At 50.0% G+C, this 19,836-nt stretch overlaps 1 protein-coding gene across 8 annotated transcripts in view; it reads right to left on the bottom strand.

Annotated features, from left to right (window-relative positions):
• LOC105486513 (ArfGAP with SH3 domain, ankyrin repeat and PH domain 2) overlaps positions 1-19,836 on the bottom strand; it is a 201,205-nt gene that overhangs the window by 8,938 nt on the left and 172,431 nt on the right. For 6 of the 8 annotated variants that reach the window (XM_011749414.2, XM_011749412.3, XM_071076200.1 and 3 more), the window contains 5 exons: positions 18,633-18,700; positions 14,133-14,246; positions 10,927-11,179; positions 8,257-8,391; positions 5,730-5,895 (listed from right to left, as the gene is read on the bottom strand). In XM_011749414.2, coding sequence (XP_011747716.1) covers positions 5,730-5,895; positions 8,257-8,391; positions 10,927-11,179; positions 14,133-14,246; positions 18,633-18,700 — 736 coding nt within the window. The remainder of the gene's footprint in view (positions 1-5,729; positions 5,896-8,256; positions 8,392-10,926; positions 11,180-14,132; positions 14,247-18,632; positions 18,701-19,836) is intronic. The other 2 variants (XM_011749417.2, XM_071076199.1) reach the window with 1 other exon arrangement.

The raw sequence follows: 19,836 nt of genomic DNA, 5'->3' as shown, positions 1-19,836 counted from the left end.
TAAGTACATTTACTTCCACTTCTTCCCAAGGAAAAGGATTTTAAAAAATTAAACCTAAAAGAGGTCAGGCACGGTGCCTCATGCCTGTAATCCCAGCACTTTAAAAGGCCAATGTGGGAGGACTGCTTGAGCCCAGGAGTTTGAGACCAGCCTGGGCAAAATAAGGAGACCCCCACCTCTATAAAATATAAAAATAAATTAACCGGGCATGGTGGTGCATGCCTGTGGTCCCAGCCATGCGGAAGCTGAGGTGGGTGGATCACCTGAGCCCAGAAGGTCGAGGCTACAGTGAACCGTGATTGCACCACTGTACTCCAGCCTGGGCGACAGAATGAAAGATAAATTATAGTTAACCTAGTTGACTTCAAGAATGGAATCCCACTCCAGCAGTGAGGAAGGCTCTGAAATACTCCTATCTGTCCTGTAGTGTCCCCAAAAGGCTCAGGACCCTCTGGAAGGGGAGAAAGGCAAGGTAGTAAGCAGAAGAATTAGCCAAAAATCTGTTTAAGGAGGTCATGAATCCCTGGAATCGCGACCCAGCTCTGATTGCCGCTGCCCTGCCCAACCTACTAAGGACAGGAAGCTTCTATTCTTGGAGAGGGCAAAACAGAGGGTATCTGGACGGGGGACACCAGGTGCGGCTGTTGGGAGTATCTTGAAAAACAGAGGGACTAAATAAAAGCTTAACTTTATTTCTCTACTCCTAAAAAAACTTCAGACAAGAAGCCCAGCCAGACCACTGCACAGTGACACCGGTGCGGGTGGCTCTGTGCAGTCTGCCAGTTTTTATTGCCTCACCTGGAGGGGAAACACCGAGCTTGCGATTTATAGGGAAAAGCCTGGAACCCACAGAGGTCAAAACGGTGTGGAGGCAGCACACACTACACGAACACAAAAACTGCAACACACACGCCAACACCTTCGCAACCATTCTCAGAGGCAGGAGACTGAGAAACGATCTCAGGAAACAAAAAGAATATCTCTACAAAAAGAGTTTAACTTGAGAATTATTATATGAGAACAGGCATGAACGCCTTAGTAAAAGAACTGGGAGATAAACTCTAGAAAATCTCCCAGAAGACAGATTTTCAAAACAGGCAGGCAAGCAAAGCAGGGATGGCCATGAGAAGGTGGTAGAGGACTAGCTGAGGATGACAGCTCGACTCCCCTGCACCGGGTGGCACTTCCAGTTCCAGCCTGGAAGGGAGGAGGGAGTGTGGGCATCCAGCCTGCCCCCCACAGCAACTCCTTCCCCTCAGAAGTAACTCTGAGCCCAGGAGACAGATGGTAGAAGCAGAAGATCGGAGGGGTCTGGGTCTACCTTTGGGACTGGGGTACAACTAAGAATATGCACACTAAACTTGGCGTGAGCAAGAAGCAAATTTCCACATGTGAAAGCATGGTGATGCTGAGGTTTGTCAGAGCACTTAGGGTACTCCAATAAACAAGATGACACATTCAGAAGAAAGGCCAAGGAGTCTGACATCTCAGGAGTAAGAAACATTAAAAGTGAGAACAAAAAAACCCCAATATTTAAGGCATTAAAAAAATCAGTGAAATTTCTCCAATTGAAGGATGTAGTTTGTACCTTGAAAGTCTCTGTCATCTGTCTGGCAGTGCGGACGAAACACCCACACTGGTGTCTGGGGAAGCGCGTCACCCAGAGGTGAACAAGAAGGGCATGTCCGCAGATGGTGGCGCAACAGGAGCGTCCGAGCCCAGGTGGGATGAGGAAAGCATCCAGGTGGCAGGAAGTGAGAGCCCCCCTGAGCACCCAGTGGGGGTCCTGGAACAAGAGGCAGACCCAAAGAGGGAAAGGCAGCTGCTGTGCAGAGGCGGCAGTAGAGAGGGGGGACCTGTTTCCTAAATAGACACCGGCCAAGGAAGTAAAGATGGGAGCCAGACTGCTCACCGTCAGAAAAGAAGGAAGTAGTACAGAAAAGAAGAAAACTAGAAGAAACCCCATGATGACTGTAAAACACTGCCTTCCAATTTGTTACTATTTACTTTTTCTTTTTTTAGAGCTAGGTCTCTGTTGTCCAGGCTGGAGTGCAGTGGCACCATCACAGCTCACTGCAGCCTTCTCCCGGGCTCAAGCAATCCTCCCGCCTCAGCCTCCCAAGTAGCTGGGACTACAGGCGTGTGCTGCCATGCCTAAGTAATTTTTAATTTTTTTTGTAGAGATAGGGTCTCACTATGTTGCCCAGAGTGGTCTTGAACTCCTGGCCTCAAGTTATCCTCCCACCTCGGCCTTCTAGAGTAATGCAGGGATGGGCTGAGCGTGGTGGCTCACACTGTGTCCGGAATTGGTGGGTTCTTGGTCTCACTGACCAAGAATGAAGCCGTGGACCCTCGTGGCGAGTATTACAGTTCTTAAAGATGGTGTATCCGGAGTTTGTTCCTTCAGACATTCAGATATGTCTAGAGCTTCTTCCTTCTGGTGGGTTCGTGATCCCGCTGTCAGGAGTCAAGACGCAGACCTTCGTGGTGAGTGTTATCTCTCATAAGCAGCACATCTGGAGTTGTTCGTTCGTCCCGGTGGGTTCGTGGTCTCGTTAGCTTCAGGAGCGAAGCCGCAGACCTTCGTGGTGAGTGTTACAGCTCATAAAGGCAGCGTGGGCCCAAAGAGTGAGCAGCCTCAAGATTTATTGCAAAGAGTGAAAGAACAAAGGTTCCACAGTGTGGAAGGGGACCCCAGCCGGTTGCCTCCGGCTGGCTGGGATAGCCTGCTTTTATTCCCCATCTACATCCTGCTGATTGGTCCATTTTACAGAGAGTTGATTGGTCCATTTTGACAGAGTGCTGACTGGTGCGTTTACAATCCTTGAGCTAGACACTGAGCTAGAGGGAAAAGTTCTCCAAGTCCCCACTAGGTTAGCTAGACAGAGTTAGCTAGATACAGAGTACCAATTGGTGTATTTACAAACCTTGAGCTAGACACAGAGTACTGATTGGTGTATCTACAAAACCTGAGCTAGACACAGTGCTGATTGGTGTATTTACCATCCTCTAGCTAGACATAAAAGTTCTCCAAGTCCCCATCCGGCTCAGGAGCCCAGCTGGCTTCACCTACTGGAGCCTGCACGGGGGCTGCAGGCGGAGCTGCCCGCCAGTCCCGAGCCACGCCCGCACTCCTCAGCCCTTGGGCTGTCGATGGGACTGGCCGCCAGGGAGCTGGGGGCAGCACCCGTCGGGGAGGCTCAGGCCACGCGGGAGTCTACCGCAGGGTGGGGAGCTCAGACATGGCGGGTTGCAGGTCCCGAGCCCTGCCCCACAGGGAGGCAGCTAAGGCTCTGTGAGAATTTGAGTGCCGCGCCGGCCAGTCGGCCGGCCGGCACTGCTGCGGGACCCAGCGCAACCTCCACAGCTGCTGGCCCGGGTGCTAAGCCCCTCACTGCCTTGGGCTGGTAGCACCAGCTGGCCGCTCCGTGTGCGGGGCCCGCCGGAACTCACCCTGGCCCGCGAGCACAGCCCCGGTTCCCGCCCGCCCTTCTCTCTCTACACCTCCCCGCAAGCAGAGGGAGGCGGCTCCGGCCTCAGCCAGCCCAGAGAGGGGCTCCCACTGTGCCGTGGCAGACTGAAGGGCTCCTCAAGCGCCACTAGAATGGACACCAAGGCCGAGGAGGCGCTGAGAGTGAGGACTGCTAGCACATTGTCACCTCTCAACTCCTGTAATCCCAGCACTTTGGGAGGCCAAGGTGGGTGGATCACAAGGTCAGGAGATCCAGACGATCCTGTCTAACACGGTGAAACTCTGCCTCCACTAAAAATAAAAAAAATTGGCCGGGCATGGTGGCCAGCCTACCGCTGCTCCCCCATTCCCTGCCCCCCCCAAAAAAAGAGTAGTGCAGGGATTACAGATGTGGGCCATGGTGCCCAGTCCCCAAATTCTTTATATTTTTATTTTTGAGATGGAGTTTTGCTCTTGTTGCCCAGGCTGGAGTGCAATGGTGCAATCTTGGCTCACTGCAATCTCCACATCCTGGGTTCAAGAGTCTCGTGCCTCAGCCTCCTGAGTAGCTGGGATTACAGGCGCCTGCTACCATGCCCAGCTGATTTTTTTCTATTTTTATTAGAGATGAGGTTTTGCCATGTTGGCCATGCTGGTCTCAAACTCCTGACCTCAGGTGATCTGCCCACCTCGGCCTCCCAAAGTGCTGGGATTATAGGCGTGAGCCACTGCGCCTGGCCCCAAATTCTTTATTGAGAGGTGGAACTGATGACTTCCTTGTGCCTTCCTCTCTGCCCCTGTGTCTGAGCTTATAACTGTTTGAGCAGTAATGTATGGCAGAGATCATTCTGTGCCAGCTTCCAGGGCCAGGCCTCTCTCTGGGGACCTGTCCTTGGACCCAGCCACCATGATGTGAGGAAGCCCATGCCAGGGACGCATGGGTGTTCCAGTCACAGCCCAGCTGAGGCTCTGGCTGACAGGCAGCATCAGCTACCACAGGGTGGGTGAAAGGCTCTGACCTTGTTCCCCAGCCAACGAGTCACCTCCTGTGTCCAGCCACCCCCAGGCTTTGAGTCCTTTCAGCAAAGGCTCTAGATACTGTGGAGCAAAGACAAAGACCCCACAGTGCCATCCAAATTCCTGACAATCTGTCAGCAGAATAAAATGGCCGTGCCTCATGTCTGTCAGTTTGGTGTGGTTACTAGAACAACTGAAATTAGAGATGTCAGTGTGAACTCATGGATTTCAATACAGAAAGACACAGAACAGAGAGATAAATGGTGTATGTATGTATCCATGTACATGTGTTCATATTTCCAAGTTCTGACAGCTCAGAGGGCCTGTGTGGGAGCAGTGACTCTCCACCTAGCCCCCAGAACTTAGCCTCTAAATATCATTTCCACTAAAAGGAACCATTTCCCACCATAAAGATCCAGATTAAGAGCCACAAACGGGCTGGGTGCGGTGGCTCACGCCTGTAATCCCAACACTTTGGGAGGCCGAGGCGGGTGGGTCACAAGGTCAGGAGATTGAGACCATCCTGGCTAACACAGTGAAACCCTGTCTCTACTAAAAATACAAAAAATTAGCCGAGTGTGTTGGCGGGCACCTGTAGTCCCAGCTACTCAGGAGTCTGAGGTAGGAGAATGGCAAGAACCTGGGAGGCAGAGCTTGCAGTGAGCCAAGATCATGCCACTGCACTCCAGCCTGGGCGACAGAGCTAGACTCCGTCTCACAAAAAAAAAAAGAAAAAAAAAAAAAAAGCCACAAACTGGACCCATCTGCAACAAACAGCTTATTTGGACAAACACCTAGGCTTGAACTGGGTCTAAGGATTGGGTGCTGTTTCTACATCCATGTTAATTTCCTGACTTTGCAGGTGGTATTGTGTTATGTAGGACAATGTCCTTGTTTGTGGGAAATTCATGCCTCACACCACAGAGGGTCTATGTGTTCAAAACAACCTTGGGAAAATAGAAAGAAAACAGAAACAGAGACCACCTGGGGGGTGAGCTGCAAATAGAACCCAGAGGCCTTGTGTGTTGAGGACACTTCATCTAAATTCACTCTGTGGACTTAAAATGTACATTTGTAAGACATTTTTACAGTCTAAAAATCCTCAAGTTATTTTTAAGACCCTTCAGACCTGATGAATTAGTTATGTGGCACCCACGCTGAAGTAGGAACCCTGGGGATTGCAAACGTTCATCCAGACCCCTTAGCAGGTGAGGTCAGAGGACAGGAGCACAGATGGCCGAGCTGGCTGGGGGTGGCTTACCCCGGCGCAGGCTTCTTCTGCGGGAGGCGGCTGGGCGGCTGTGGGGGCAGAGGTGGGGGCCTGCTCTGCGAGATCCCAGGCGGAGTAGGCTTGCTCGGCTGGCTCAAGGCTTCCAACACACTAGGTGTCTTGGCAACAGGAGGGGGCGGTGTGGGGGTCAGGGGATCTGTGGAGGAAAAGGACAGACGTGCAGAGGGTCAGCTGCAAGGCTTCCCACTCAGGCCTCCTCACTGGAGGCTTTTCTAAGAAGGGCTTCATTTTTCTATTGCTATTTCCTAAGGAAAAACCTACTGCTATTTCCTTGCCGGTTTTCAGAAAACTATTTGCAGGGAGTCCTTTCCAAACTAATAAGGAAGCTGCGAGCCTAAAGTTAGGATGACAATTTTTCTCTTAGCCCGTGAGTGAGTATTTTCTCAGCTAGAACTCCATGTGGGAAAGCCAGCAGTTTCCTGCCCTCGACTCTAAGACCCAACCGCAGGAGGCCGGGGCCCTCAGCTCTGCCTGGGGAAGCAGGGCCTGCTTTGCACATCGACTGACCTGTGGCCAAAGGGATGAGGCCCTACCCACTTCATCGGGCTGCTGGGCAGGGTGGATCTGAGGAGAGATGGGCGCTACTAACTTAGTAACGGCTCCTCAGTCTGCAGAGTGGGTGCAGAGCTTTATTAGTGTCTATGTTTTACAGACAAGGAGGCTGAGGCCCACAGAGGGGAAGAGCTCTTGTCAAGGGTGGCAGAGTTGGTAAGACCTGGAGGGAGGCTGTGAGCCCAATTCTCCTTCCTCTGTCTCTCCTCCCCCGATGGGTGTTAAGCGCTCTCTCAATGTCAGGCTTATCATCCTGGGCCTCAGGATGGGTGGCCTCTGCCAGGAAAGAACGTATAAGGCGCTGGGTTTCCCTCTGCCAGGAAAAGCCAGGAAGAATGAGGCCTTCAGCTAAACAAAGAGAAACCTGGGGTGGGGAAAAATGAAGGGATCCAACTTATGATCTTCCTTTTTTCATTATTGTTTCCTCTTTCCAATTTAAAGGAAAAGTCAAAAGGCTGACTCTAGCACACACATGCAGTCCCAGGGCCACCAGATGGAGAGGCAGGAAGGTGGGCCTAGCCTTCTGTGTGTTCGTCTCGGAAACCTTTGAAGACCCTCCCAGATCCACTGCTCCCGGCTCTGCCGCCAGCACATGCACACATGGCACTGACTCTAGCTGGGGCTGGGCTGCTTTTAATTTTAACTTATTCTAAGGAAGTCACGAGCACCTCGGCTCAGCTCTGGAAGCAGCGAAGCCCAGAGATGCTGGACTCCCCACTCCAGGGCTGCTGCAGCAGGAGGCGGGACAGCATCCAGGGCTCGTTTCACTGATCCAGTGAAAAAAGATGCTCTAGTTCTGCACACTGGAGAAAAACTTCTTCCTAAAAACCTCCTCTTGCTTCTCTCACCAAGGGTTTCAGGACTTTCAACCACATGTTGGCATTAAAGAAAACATGTCAGGCTGGGCGTGGTGGCCCACACCTGTAATCCCAGTACTTTGGGAGGACGAGGCAGGTGGGTCACTTGAGCCCAGGAATTTGAGCCTGGGCAACATAGCAAAACCCTGTCTCTACAAAAAAATACAAAAATTAGCTGGGCATGGTGGCTTGCACCAATAATGCCAGCTACTCAGGAGGCTAAGGCAGGAGGATCGCTTGAGCCCAGGAGTTGGAGGCTGCAGTGAGCCATGACTGTGCCACTGCACTTGCACCAATAATCCCAGCTGCTCAGGAGGCTAAGGCAAGAGGATCGCTTGAGCCCAGGAGTTGGAGGCTGCAGTGAGCCATGATTGTGCCACTGCACTCCAGCTGGGCATGGTGGCTCATGCCTGTAATCCCAGCACTTTGGGAGGCTGAGGCAGGTGGATCACCTGAGATCAGAAGTTTGAGACTAGGCTGGCCAACATGGCAAAACTCTGTCTCTACTAAAAATATACACACACACACAAAAATTAGCTGGGCATGGTGGCAGGCTCCTGTAATACCAGCTACTTGGGAGGCTGAGGCAGGAGAATCTCTTGAACATGGGAGGTGGAGGTTGCAGCGAGCCAAGATTGTGCCATTGCACTCCAGTCTGGGTGATGGAGTAAGACTCTGTCTCAAAAAAAAAAAAAAAAAAAAAAGAAAAAGAAAAGAAAAGAAAAACAAAAAGCCAGATTCTAATCCAAGTGACTGTCCCAAAATATTGAAGATCACCAAATAGCCCAAGGAAAAAGAAACCCTGGGGTACTGGGTAAAGGAGGAAATGTTGCTGAAATGCTTTGGGAGACAGAGGAAGGCAGTGAGGAAGCTACTTGGTGGTGCAGTGTGGGGACAGGCAGGGGTTTGCAGCTGTGATGGAGGAGGCCGGGGGAGCTGGGAGCCCTGCACAGGAGCCACAGGGGGCCATACAACACGGGGCACTTGGCATGTGTCTGTGCCGGCGGCTGTGTGGCTCCATAGAGCACCCCCCGCCATCCAGATCTACAAAGCCCACAAGCAAGAAAGGAAAAAGGAAAAAAACGTACTGGTAGATGTCACGCGAAGAGGGGGCAGCGGTGGATGGACAGCTGGCGGATCTGACGAAGATCGCTGCCGGCTTCCACCGTCCACACTTACAGAGTTTGTCTTCCACAGGGTGTTAGCAGAGGAGGCTGTCTGAACTGAACCCACACGCATGCACACAGACGCATGCATGCACACATACACGTGCACACACAGAACAAAAACAGAAACAGAACACTGCGTTATTGATCCTCCCCCTTATGAAATGGTCAGTATGACCCTTCTACCTAGAACCCTCAACTCTTTTACTCCTGTCTCTGGCACATGGAAGATAGACACTGATACCCACTAAACCAAAGACGCTTCAAGGACTGTTCTCAGCTGGTTTTCTCAATCCATGAAATTTAAAAATTCCTGAGTTTATTTCTCAAATATCAGTATCATTTGAAGAAGGAAATAAACAGCCACAATGCTCTCTTGCGAACACTGCACTTGGAGCTTCTGGAACTTCTGCTCCTCTCCACCCTCCCATCGAGTCCTTCCCATGGGCCGTGGGAGTCACCACCATGTGAAGAGGAGTACCATGTGCCCAGCTGGCACAGGTGGAGGGCAGAGTGCAAATCAGACACTAGAGGAGGGGCTCTCTCTCCCTCCCTCCCGCAAACATATTTCTGGCTGGAAGCAGACACAGATGACACCAATCAGGTTCAGGTGACCCACAAAAGAGATGGCATTTCCCAGGTCACAAGCCCTTCTTCTGCCTGACAAACCTGCAAGCTCAGGTGCACGGGGCCCAGGTGCCAGGTGTGACTCCATGTTGGAGGCTGTGCACAGCCCGTAGGGCAAAGGCTGGGCCTAGAAATGGGCCAGGCCACTGGGTCCAGAGGAAGCCTTCGAGCTCCTCCCATGGGGAGCCAGGTCTGTCCCAAGTGCAAGGCTGACACTGTCAACCCTTTGCTATTTAGTTGCATGTGAGAATTCCACCCAAGACCATGTGTGGGCCACACAGAGAATGGGGGAGACAGCAGGTAAGGGGTATGACCTACATCACTGGAAGAAATGAAGCTAGGGACAGGAATGGCAAAAATAAAAGGGGGAAAAATTCAAAACCCTCGAATTCCAAGACTTCGAGAAACCAGGAGATTAAGAGTTTACCCCTCCATGACCCAGTGGAACAAAATCAAATCTTTCCTCGCATGACATACACAGCCAGCAAAAGCCACTGCTGAGAAGGAGGATGATCAAAGTCATCTTGATTGTGGGCTGTAGAAAATTCATGCCTGCCCGCAGGATCTGGGAGAGGCGGGAAGAAAGCCGCACCCACCCTGGGCCCTGACCAGCCATCCTCGGGGTTTGACAGGAAGGAGGTGCGACTGTGTGGCTTCACCTTGTAGCTGCCTTCCGTGCTCAGGGACATCCTCATCAAACCAGGGATGGATGCGGTCTGGGATGTAGGGTGTGTGGGGACAGCAAGCAGCTGGCTTCTGGGCCTGCCTGGGGGAAAGGCCTGCTCTCAGCAGGTTTGTTCTTGGGGGTATGACTCAGTGACTCACACGACAGGTTCACTGTCACTTCTCTGGGCCTCCCTGAGTGACAGGGGCAGAGCCATGTAAGGGTCTGAGAGACACCCAGGACAGCAGGGAAGACGGGCCCAGCCGCACAGGCGAGTGTATGTGCAGCACAAAGTTGCAGCTGTCTGCTCAGCCCTGGGCCAGGTCTCCTGGCCTCAGCCACCCTCACACACCAACCCACCTTGCCCAGCTAGCAGCTACCGCATAAGGACAGTTCGGGATGTATTCGGGGGCGTGGGCTCCACTCCATCAGCGGCTCACAGCGGTCACAGCGCCTGGATACATGCTCTGTGCAGACTCTTGTCCTTCCTGGGCCTCCCTCCTCCCATCAAAGCCTCAGCAGCCCCCTTCATGTGGGAAACTCTCTGAAGGCCACAGTGATGACTGGAGCTCAGCCCAGAGCTGAGCAGGTCACTCGCCAGACCTGCCTTCAAGGAGCACCATAGCCAGCTGCTCTTCAGGAAGGACAAATTACTTAACTTTTGGGAGCTTTGGTTTACGTATTTCCAGAAACAGAAAGTGTCACCTGTTGAGTCAAACCCTCCAGGTTATAGCTGAGGTAAGAAGAGCAAGCTTTTTGCCCTAAGACACTGGTAGGACCACAGGGCTGGTTTTGTATTTTAGAATTAGGCCAAGCACTGTTCCCCAAATCAGTAGCATTTTATCCTTCATTTTATGGGGATCACTGGTAAGAAGTAATCGCAGGGGCCATGAACTGGACCAGATGAAGGCAGAAGAGAAATAAAAAGGAAAGAACGAAGGCCTGGGAGGGAGAGTGGAGGAAGGTAAACAGAAGGTCGCAGAGGGCAGACCTGCAGGAGTGTGTCTTTCGGCCCAGCCCTGGGAGTTCAGGTGGCCACCTCAGGCTGCCCTGGGGGAGTTCCCATGTTACCCAAGCCAGGCAGATGCCACAACTCTGCCCAGAATCAGAGTCAAATCAAGAGACTCTACCACCATCTGGCCTGATAAGAATGATGGAATCCCTTTAGGAAGCAAACAGAAAATAACTACAAAACAGAAGAGCCCAAAGGTCACTGAGTTGGAGGCAGGGCAGCTGCAAACTGCCCAAACCACAAAACAAGACCCTCTATAAATTCACAGGGATGACTGACAGCGTCATACCTTTGCCAACATTCCGTGGAGGAAGAGGCGGGGCGCTGGTGGTGCTGGGGGCTGCCGGCTGGGCAGGAGGTGGGCTGCCACTCAGGATGGCTCCATAGGTCTCATTCTGCAAGATGCCGGGCATGAAAGCCCTCTGCTTGTCCTTGGCAAGGTTTGCAGCATCTCTTGCCAAAGATACAGCATTAGACTGAAGCTGGTTGGAGCCCAGCTGGTAGAAGCTGATGGGCCGGTCTTCTCGCCGGTTGGGACTGGGCTGCAGGAGAACATCAGGGCAGAGGCGTGAGACAGAAATGATGCTCCTGGTGATGACATTCAACACAGGGCTGAAAACGTCACTGACACCAGCTCTGCTGGGCTTGGTACCATTTGAGCTCTCATCTGTTGCCTGGGAGCCACAAGTTGCATGAGAGCTGTAAGAGTGAAAACTCACTCCTTGTGTCTCGTGAAGGAAACACACATTGATATGGTTTGGCTTTGTGTCCCCACCCAAATCTCATCTTGAATTGTAATCTTCACGTGTCGCGAGAAGAAGGTGACTAGATTGTGGCAGTGGTTCCTCCCTGCTGTTCTTGTGATAGTGAGCTCCCACAAGACCTAACGGTTTGATAAGGCTGTCACTTGCTCTTTCTCCTGCCACCCTATGAAGAGGTGCCTGCTTCCCCTTCTGCCGTGACTGTAATGTTTCCTGAGGCCTCCCAGCCATGTGGAAGTGTGAGTGAATTAAACCTCTTTCTAAATTACCCAGTCTCAGGTATTTCTTTATAGCAGTGTAAGAACAGACTAGTATATACACACACACACCAAAAAAGCTGTGAATTACAAGTTAAAATTCTCCATTCTGTGATGGATTTAAAATATAAGCTATTTATCTTATCAGCCGAAGTTATCTCAACCTAAGTCAGCATTTTTCCTGAAGTTCCCCTTCCTAAACATGCCTTCTTATGTTACCCCACAGGGTAGCCAGCTCTGGCCAGCCCGCTGCAATCAATCTCCAACAGCTATATGGCTCATTCAGCAGAAATCAGTGTTTTCTTCCCATATGAACAGGAGCTCCTGAGATTCCTCCAAATCAGGGTTAACAAACAGTGGCCTATGGGCTGCCACCTGTTTTTTGTCGGTAAAATTTTATTGGAACATAGCCATGTCCTGTCATTTAGATACTAAGGCTGCTTTTGAGCCATCCTGGCAGAGCTAAGTAATTATAACATGGACTGTGACACTTTAGGCCCACAGAGCCTAAAATATTTACTATCAGGCCCTTTAACAATTTGGCCACCCCTGCTCCCGCTGAAGGTAACGTGCTTTTTTTTTTTTTTGAAGAGAGTCTCACTCTGTGGCCCAGGCTGGAGTGCAGTGGCGCAATGTCGGCTCACTGCAAGCTCTGCCTCTCAGGTTCATGCCATTCTCCTGCCTCAGCCTCCCAAGCAGCTGGGACTACAGGCGCCCCCCTACCACGCCCGGCTAATTTTTTTATATTTTTAGTAGAGACAGGGTTTCACCATGTTAGCCAGGATGGTCTCAATCTCCTGACCTCGTGATCCGCCTGCCTCAGCCTCCCAAAGTGCTGGGATCACAGGTGTGAGCCACTGCGCCCAGCTGGTCATGCGCTTTCTTGGAAGTGAATGCATGGAATAATGACTCAGGTAACTTAGATCTAACTTCTATTTCAAATGCCAGCTTCATTAAACTACATATGATGGTGAGCAAATGACTCACCTTGCTGACCACATTCTCACCTGTTCTCTGGATATGGCGAGTGCTTTTCTAGCACAATGCCAGGTGCCTATCAGGTGCTCAGTGTGAACGGCGGCAGCCCTGCCTCTCCCTCACATGACCACCAACCCATTCTAGGTTCGGGACAAACCAACGCTTCAAACCCAGCTCAGGTGTGCAGAACTAAGCACCCAGTGGTTCTTCACACATATTTCTAAATTGCAAAGCCCACGGGTGAAAGGATAAACAGTCCCTGCTGCTGTCTGCTGAGAATCAGGTGAGCAGTGTGGATGAGTCTTAGGACTCCACACCAGCCTCTGCTCTTGTGCTTTTCCTTGGACTATGCAACCTGCTTCATCATTGCTCATAAAACGGGAACGTGGCGTCCGATTGCTTGATGAAGAGGCACGCTGGGGCAGACTGCTTCCAACTTGTAAGGCAGGTTAAGTATGAAATCAGTCGACTCTTCTTGCTTTGACACTGTTTTGTACCTAACTCAGTGAAGTAATTTCTTATTCTGTATTCTAGGAAGCAGTAAGTATGGATGTTAACTCTATGAGCAAAGACAATCCAACAGGTTTCAGAAATGCCTTCTGGTTACCTACTGACCTATCCGTCCATCTATCTAATTAGATATCCTCAATACACATCAGAACATTAATGCATTACAGAAAATTAAAAAAAAAAAAAAAAAAAAAGGCCAAACCATGAAAATGTGTTTAATGTAGCATTTGCCACTAATTCAGCACAGAGCACATTCCAGGCACGCCTCGAAGTACCATGCTGAAGGACAGATGGAAGTGGGTCACAGCTAGGAGTCAGGGCTTTGGGTCAGACGACCTAAGTCTGACTCTCAGCTCCGAGTCCTGCGTGAAGGCAGCAACCTTCCTGGGCATCACCCCCCGTGTGTGAAGCAGCGAGTATGGTAAAAAGGGAGCTGGAGGAGGAGGCAAGAGCCTTTGTGCAGTCCCAAGGCTGCCTCTAAATAGCTGCTTCACTTTGGCCAAGTCAACTTTTCTCTTGAGGCTTCAATATCCCAAACTGATAAATGAAAGGGTTGGACCCAGTGAGCTCTACAGGTCGTCTGATGATTTCAGTTGATGTTTTTTAAGATCAACCAGGAGAATGTGATCACCTAGACTGGGAGAAATCTGGTCTTTATGACGTGACTCCATCGCAAGGGAGTTTCCTCTAAACCCACTGGAATCAACCCCCCCGCCCCCTCCCCCCCCCCACCCCTTTCCTTTGTAGCAAAAGGCTGCCTGTAAGTACATAATTAGCCATTCCTTTAAATTAATGGGTGCAGGAGCTGGGAGACGGGAGATGGTAATGGGAAGGGTAAAACCAAGAGCCTACTGAGATTAATGAAAGCAAAAAGCAAGCTACATTTTCATTTCTATAAAACAGCTTTCTGCCTTAATTATAGATTAGGACCCACATTATTCTGGATGAAGCTGATCAAAACTCTTAATGGTTAGCAACCTGGCACTGACCTGCAATTTCTCATCCATGTCGTCATCACTTTCATCCAGGTCTTCGTGGAGTAGTCGCCATTCATATTCAACATGAACGTGAGAATTAAATCTTCCAGATAAGGCTTGGGTCAGCTGAGAGAACAGAGGGATGGTCAGTGCTGCTGCTCATACACTCGGCCATGCACCTGGACCCACTGAGGTGTGCAAACAGGAGGCCTGCCTTGTAGTTCAAGGCAAATTCATGGAAATCTCTGGGCCTCAGGTAAAGCCCCCGCCCCTCTGCCTAATTCACAGGGTAACCTTGAAACTCAAAGCTGGTATGTCCCAGCAAAGGCTTTGTAAACTGTATTAGTTTTTAGCCACAGTTCCTGGCTTGTAACTCTCAAAGCTCTTGCTGCAGTCTTTGGTTATAACGTGGGGTGTTAGGCCTCAGGAGACAGAATCTCTTTGAACTTCTCCTGCCCCAAGGCAGGACTCTAATCTTCCACCACTTTTCTGACTGTGGGTCTTAAGACCCTCCCCAGAGAGGGTCTCACCATATATCCTGGGGGAAGAGATGCTGACATCATGAAGCTTCCATAAAACTCCAAGAGGACTGGGTTCTTGAGCTTCACAGAGGGTCCTGGAGGGTGGTGCCCGGGGAGGGGATGGAACCTCCGCGTCCCTTCCCCCACACCTTGCCCTACGCGCCTCTCTATCTGTATGCTTTATAATAAACCAGTAAACACAAGTGTCTCCTTGAGTTCTATGGGCCACTCCAGCAAATTATTCGAACCCAAAGAGGGGGCTGTGGGAACCCCCACTTGAAGCCGGTCGGTCAGAAGTTCTGGAGGTTGATTTCCGACTAGTGTCTGGGTTGGGAGACAGTCTTGGGGACTGAGCCCCCAGTCTGTGGGATCTGACACTACCTCAGGTAGACAATGTCTAATTGAACTGGAGGACAGCCAGCTGGTGTCTGCTGCTTGTGAAACCGCCTTTTCAAGAACATGGTTGTGATAAAAGTCTAGCATGGCTGACTCCATCTTGCTTCTGGCCTCACAGGCTGGCTGTCCTCCCTTACTCCTGGGCAGACCAAGCTAACCATGGGAAGAATTTAGTTTGTGGTGTAAGTTTGAAACAAGGATGGTAATAGTCCCTCCCTAAAACTGACTCAATTTTTTTATTATACTTTAAGTTCTAGGGTACATGTGCACAAGGTGCAGGTTTGTTACATATGTATCCATGTGCCATGTTCCTATGCTGCACCCATTAACTGTCATTTACATTAGGTATATCTCCTAATGCTATCCCTTCCCCATTCCCCCACCCCACGACAGGCCCCACTGTGTGATGTTCCCCACCCTGTGTCCAAGTGTTCTCACTGTTCAATTCTCACCTATGAGTGAGAACATGTGGTGTTTGGTTTTCTGTCCTTGCGATAATTTGCTCAGAATGATGGTTTCCAGCTGCATCCATGTCCCTACAGAGGACATGAACTCATCCCTTTGTGTGGCTGCATAGTATTGCACGGTGTATATGTGCCACATTTTCTTAAACCAGTCTGTCACTGATGGACATCTGGATTGGTTCCAAGTCTTTGCGATTGTGAAGAGTGCCGCAATAAACATATGTGTGCATGTGAAAACAAGAAAACTCTGTTCTTGTTAGGCAGCTTGGAAGTGCCTTTGGAAGACTAATGAAAGGCCTCAAGATGAGGATTATGGGAGGGGTCTGAATTCTGCTAAAATGTAGGTGCAGCTTGCCTCTCTACTAATGTAATTGTTTACCATCCAGTGGAGTGGCTCACACCTGTAATCCCAGCATTTTGGGAGGCCGAGGCAGGAGGACTGCTTGAGCCAGGAGTTTGAGACCAGCCCAGGCAACATAGCGAGACCCCACCACTACAAAAAATTTAAAAACTTATTTAGCCAGGCGTGGTGGCATGCATCAGTAATCTCAGCTGCTCGGGAGGCTGAGGTGAGAGGATGGCTTAAGCTCAGGAGTTTGAGGCTGTCTATGAGCACACCATTGCACTCCAACCTGGGCAACGGAGACACACTGTCTTTTAAAAAAAATTGTTTACTGCACCTGAGGCCACGATATTTGTGACTTCCCCAACTGATCCTATAGATAACATATCCTAAGATTGATCTTTTGAGATATTTTTTCAGACTTTTGCATCCTGGTGACCAACTGACTCCACCGAACCTGACTCATGCATGACTCAACCAGTCCCGTGGCCCCCACTGAGATGATATGCAGTGGCCAAGGGCTGTTTCTCACACTTGTATGATTTCACTCCCAACCAATCAGCAGCACCCATTTCCTAGCCCCCTTGCCCATCCAACTATCCCTGAAAAACCCTCACCTCTGAGCCTTTGCAGGGACACAGTTGAGTAATAACTCCTATCCTTCCACTGCTCAGCCAGCTTGCCATAATTCAACTCTTTCTCTATTGCAATAACACTGTCTTGTGAATTGGGTTTATGCAGCAGGCAAGACAAACCTGTCAGATGACTACACTTGGTGTAGGGTGGGGGGAGCCCCACACCTTTGGTCACAGCAGTCTGCTTCTGAATTGCTCGTTGTGACAACAGTGTAAGCATAGAGAAAAAACAGGGCTAGAGAGCTTTCCCCAAAACAACAGGCAAAGGATATTTGAGATCTAAAGGATGCTGATCAGCCTGCAAGTATCCACATTCCATACGGGAGAAAGCTCAACCCCAGGAGAACGAATGTGCTCATTCACTGTAAACCCAGCCTTTTCAAGCAGGATGAGAGAATTAAACGCTGTAGAAAATGATCTAAGTGGCTATTTTCTCAGTTCTCTCAAGGAAGGTAGATAGCTAGTTCCATTCTACATGTGCAGAAGAGAAGTTAATTCATTACACACTATGGGTGTCTTAGAACCTCAGGGCTTAATTTCCCTCATAACCAGATAGTAGCTACATGACCCTGGGCAAGTCACTTAACTTTTCTGTGCCTGTTTCCTTATCTGCAAAATGAGGACAACGGCAGAAACTAATTTGTAAGGTAGTTATGAAGATTAAATGAGCTAGGTCAGGTGCAGTGGCTCACGCCTATAATCCCAGCACTTCGGGAGGCCAAGGCAGGTGGACTGCTTAAGATCAGGAGTTCAAGACCAGCCTGACCAACATGGTGAAATCCCGTATCTATTAAAAATACAAAAATTAGCTGGGCGTGGTGGCAGTTACCTGTAATCCCAGTTACTCGGGAGGTTGAAGCAGAAGAATTGCTTAACCTGGGAGGCGGAGGTTGCAGTGAACCGAGATCACGTCACTGCACTCCAGCCTGGGCGACAGAGTAAGACTCCATTTCAAAAACAAAACAAAAAACAAAACAAAACAAAAACAAATTAAATGAGCTAGTGGATGTACAGTGCTTAGAAAGAGGACCTGTTACTTATCTTACACTTGTATAGCATTTATTATTAATAGTTCTTTTTTTTTCTCCCCCAGCCTGGTGCACATTGGCATAATCATGGCTCACTGTAGCCTTGAACTCCTGAGCTCAAGTCGATTCTCCCACCTCAGCTTCCCAAGCAGCTGGGAGTACAGGTGCACACCACCACACCCAGCTAATTTGAAACTTTTTTGTGGAGATGGCATTTTGGTCTGTTGCCCAGGCAGGAGTGCAGTGGCGCCATTATGGCTCACTGTAGCTTTGAACTCCTGGTCTCAAAGTGATCCTCCTACCTTAGCCTCCTGGGTAACTGGGGCTACAGGCATGCTCCACCATGCCTTGCTAATTTTTTTACCCATCTGCAAAGATAGTCTCACTATGTTGCAGGGCTGGTCTCGAATTCCTGGCCTCAAGCAGCCATCATCCCCTGCCTCAGCCTCCCAAAGCTTTGGGATTACAGGCCTGAGTCACTGTGCTCAGCCTTAATAGTTCTATTTACTGAGTGCCGTGTGCCAACTGCATTACAGCATTTGATAATAATTCTCACGACTGTATGTACTGGTGTAACTGACCGCACTTTAGAAATAAGGAAACAGCCTAGGAGAGTTTCCTTCCAAAGCCAAGTGGAGGAGCCCACGGCAAGGCCAGTGCTGCCTGGCCTGGTGGGCTCTTTCTACTGTCTACACGGTCTACACTGAACAGGAAAAGATAGTGTCGAGCAACCCACACGATCTGGGGCTGAGGAACAAAGAAAGGAGGTTGGCCTTGATGTCCAGCAAAGTAAACAGCTTATGGAGGCCAGAGAACAGGCCCTTGTGGCGGCCTTGGGCCTCTGCTCCAGTTGTCCCACCACATCAGTGATGTTACCAACACGGCCAACCAGCCAACACTGACTCACACCCCAAGTCTCACTACGAGGGGGTGGGTCCCCCTAGGTTTCCCTATATACTCCCTAGCATGCTTTCTCCAAGGCAGGCTGATTCTGGGCTCATCCCACCAGAAATGCTGAGCTCTGCTCAGGACACTAGTTCACAGCAAACCCTGCCCAAGGAGGACGGGCTTGGCTCCCTGTCCCGTGACAGGTGCCCCACTCCGTCCTTGTGGCGGGAGACTCACCAGCTCCTCACAGTGCTCGTGCTTGAGGCGCTTGGCAATGTCCAGCGGAGTCTCTCCTGACTCGTTTGCTAAAAGTCAAGGGCGAGCAAAGGAGGCGTTAAGGCAAAACCCAGCAAAGGTATGACATCCAGGACATTTTTAAAAGGAACAGAAAGGCAGCACTAAATTACATTGGGCCTGGTTAATGAAATCCACAGTGAGTTTGACCTAGTTGAGGCTGAATGTATCTTGTAATTGTATAGAACTGCAGCTAAATACAGAAGGTAAAACTTTAAAAGACAAAGTTTGAACTAATCAAAAAACTAAAACTGGCCAGGCACAGTGGCTCATGTCTGTAATCCCAGCACTTTGGGAGGCAGAGGTGGGTGGATCATTTGAGGTCAGGAGTTGGAGACCATTCTGGCCAACATGGTGAAACCCCATCTCTACTAAAAATATAAAGATTAGCCAGGCATGGTGGTGCGTCTGTGGTTTTAGCTACTCAGGAGCCTGTGGGTGCAGTGAGCCGAGATCGCGCCACTGCACTCTAGCCTTGGTGACAGAGTAAGACTCTGTCTTAAAAAGAAAAAACAAACAAACCCAAAAACAAACACTGAAACTGTTGAGGAAGCCACCTAATTAAAATCCACATCCAAACTGTAAGTCATTGAATAAAGCGATTCATCATAAACCTCTAACGAAAAGCACTGCTAACCTAGTTCCATGCACTGGAATATAATAAAGTTTTACACCTTCTCTCAAGCAGTCTATAACCTTGAAAGTATATACTTTTTTTTTTTTTTTTGAGACAGAGTCTGGCTCTGTCACCAGGCTGGAGTGCAATGGCGCAATCTCAGCTCACTGCAACCTCCACCTCCCGGGTTCAAGCAATTCTCCTGCCTCAGCCTCCCAAGTAGCTGGGCCAATAGGCGCATGACACCACGCCCAGCCAATTTTTGTATTTTTAGTAGAGACGGGGTTTCACCATGTTGGCCAGATGGTCTTGATCTCTTGACTTCATGATCCACCCGCCTCGGACTCACAAAGTGCTGGGATTACAGGTGTGAGCCACTGCACCCAGTCTACACTTTTTCTAAATAAGCCTCAGTCAACGAGGTCTGATTATTAGTTTTCTAATGATAAGCACGGCTCTCAGGCAGATGTGTGTCTTTTTTCTATTCTTTCCTCTTTAATAGTTCTTCAAAAATACTTCCTCCTGAGGGGT

The sequence above is a fragment of the Macaca nemestrina genome, chromosome 13, assembly GCF_043159975.1.
Source record: "Macaca nemestrina isolate mMacNem1 chromosome 13, mMacNem.hap1, whole genome shotgun sequence".
Classification (NCBI taxonomy): domain Eukaryota; kingdom Metazoa; phylum Chordata; class Mammalia; order Primates; family Cercopithecidae; genus Macaca; species Macaca nemestrina.
Note: the sequence above shows the minus strand (reverse complement) of the source record. Positions and strands in the feature narration are given on the sequence as shown.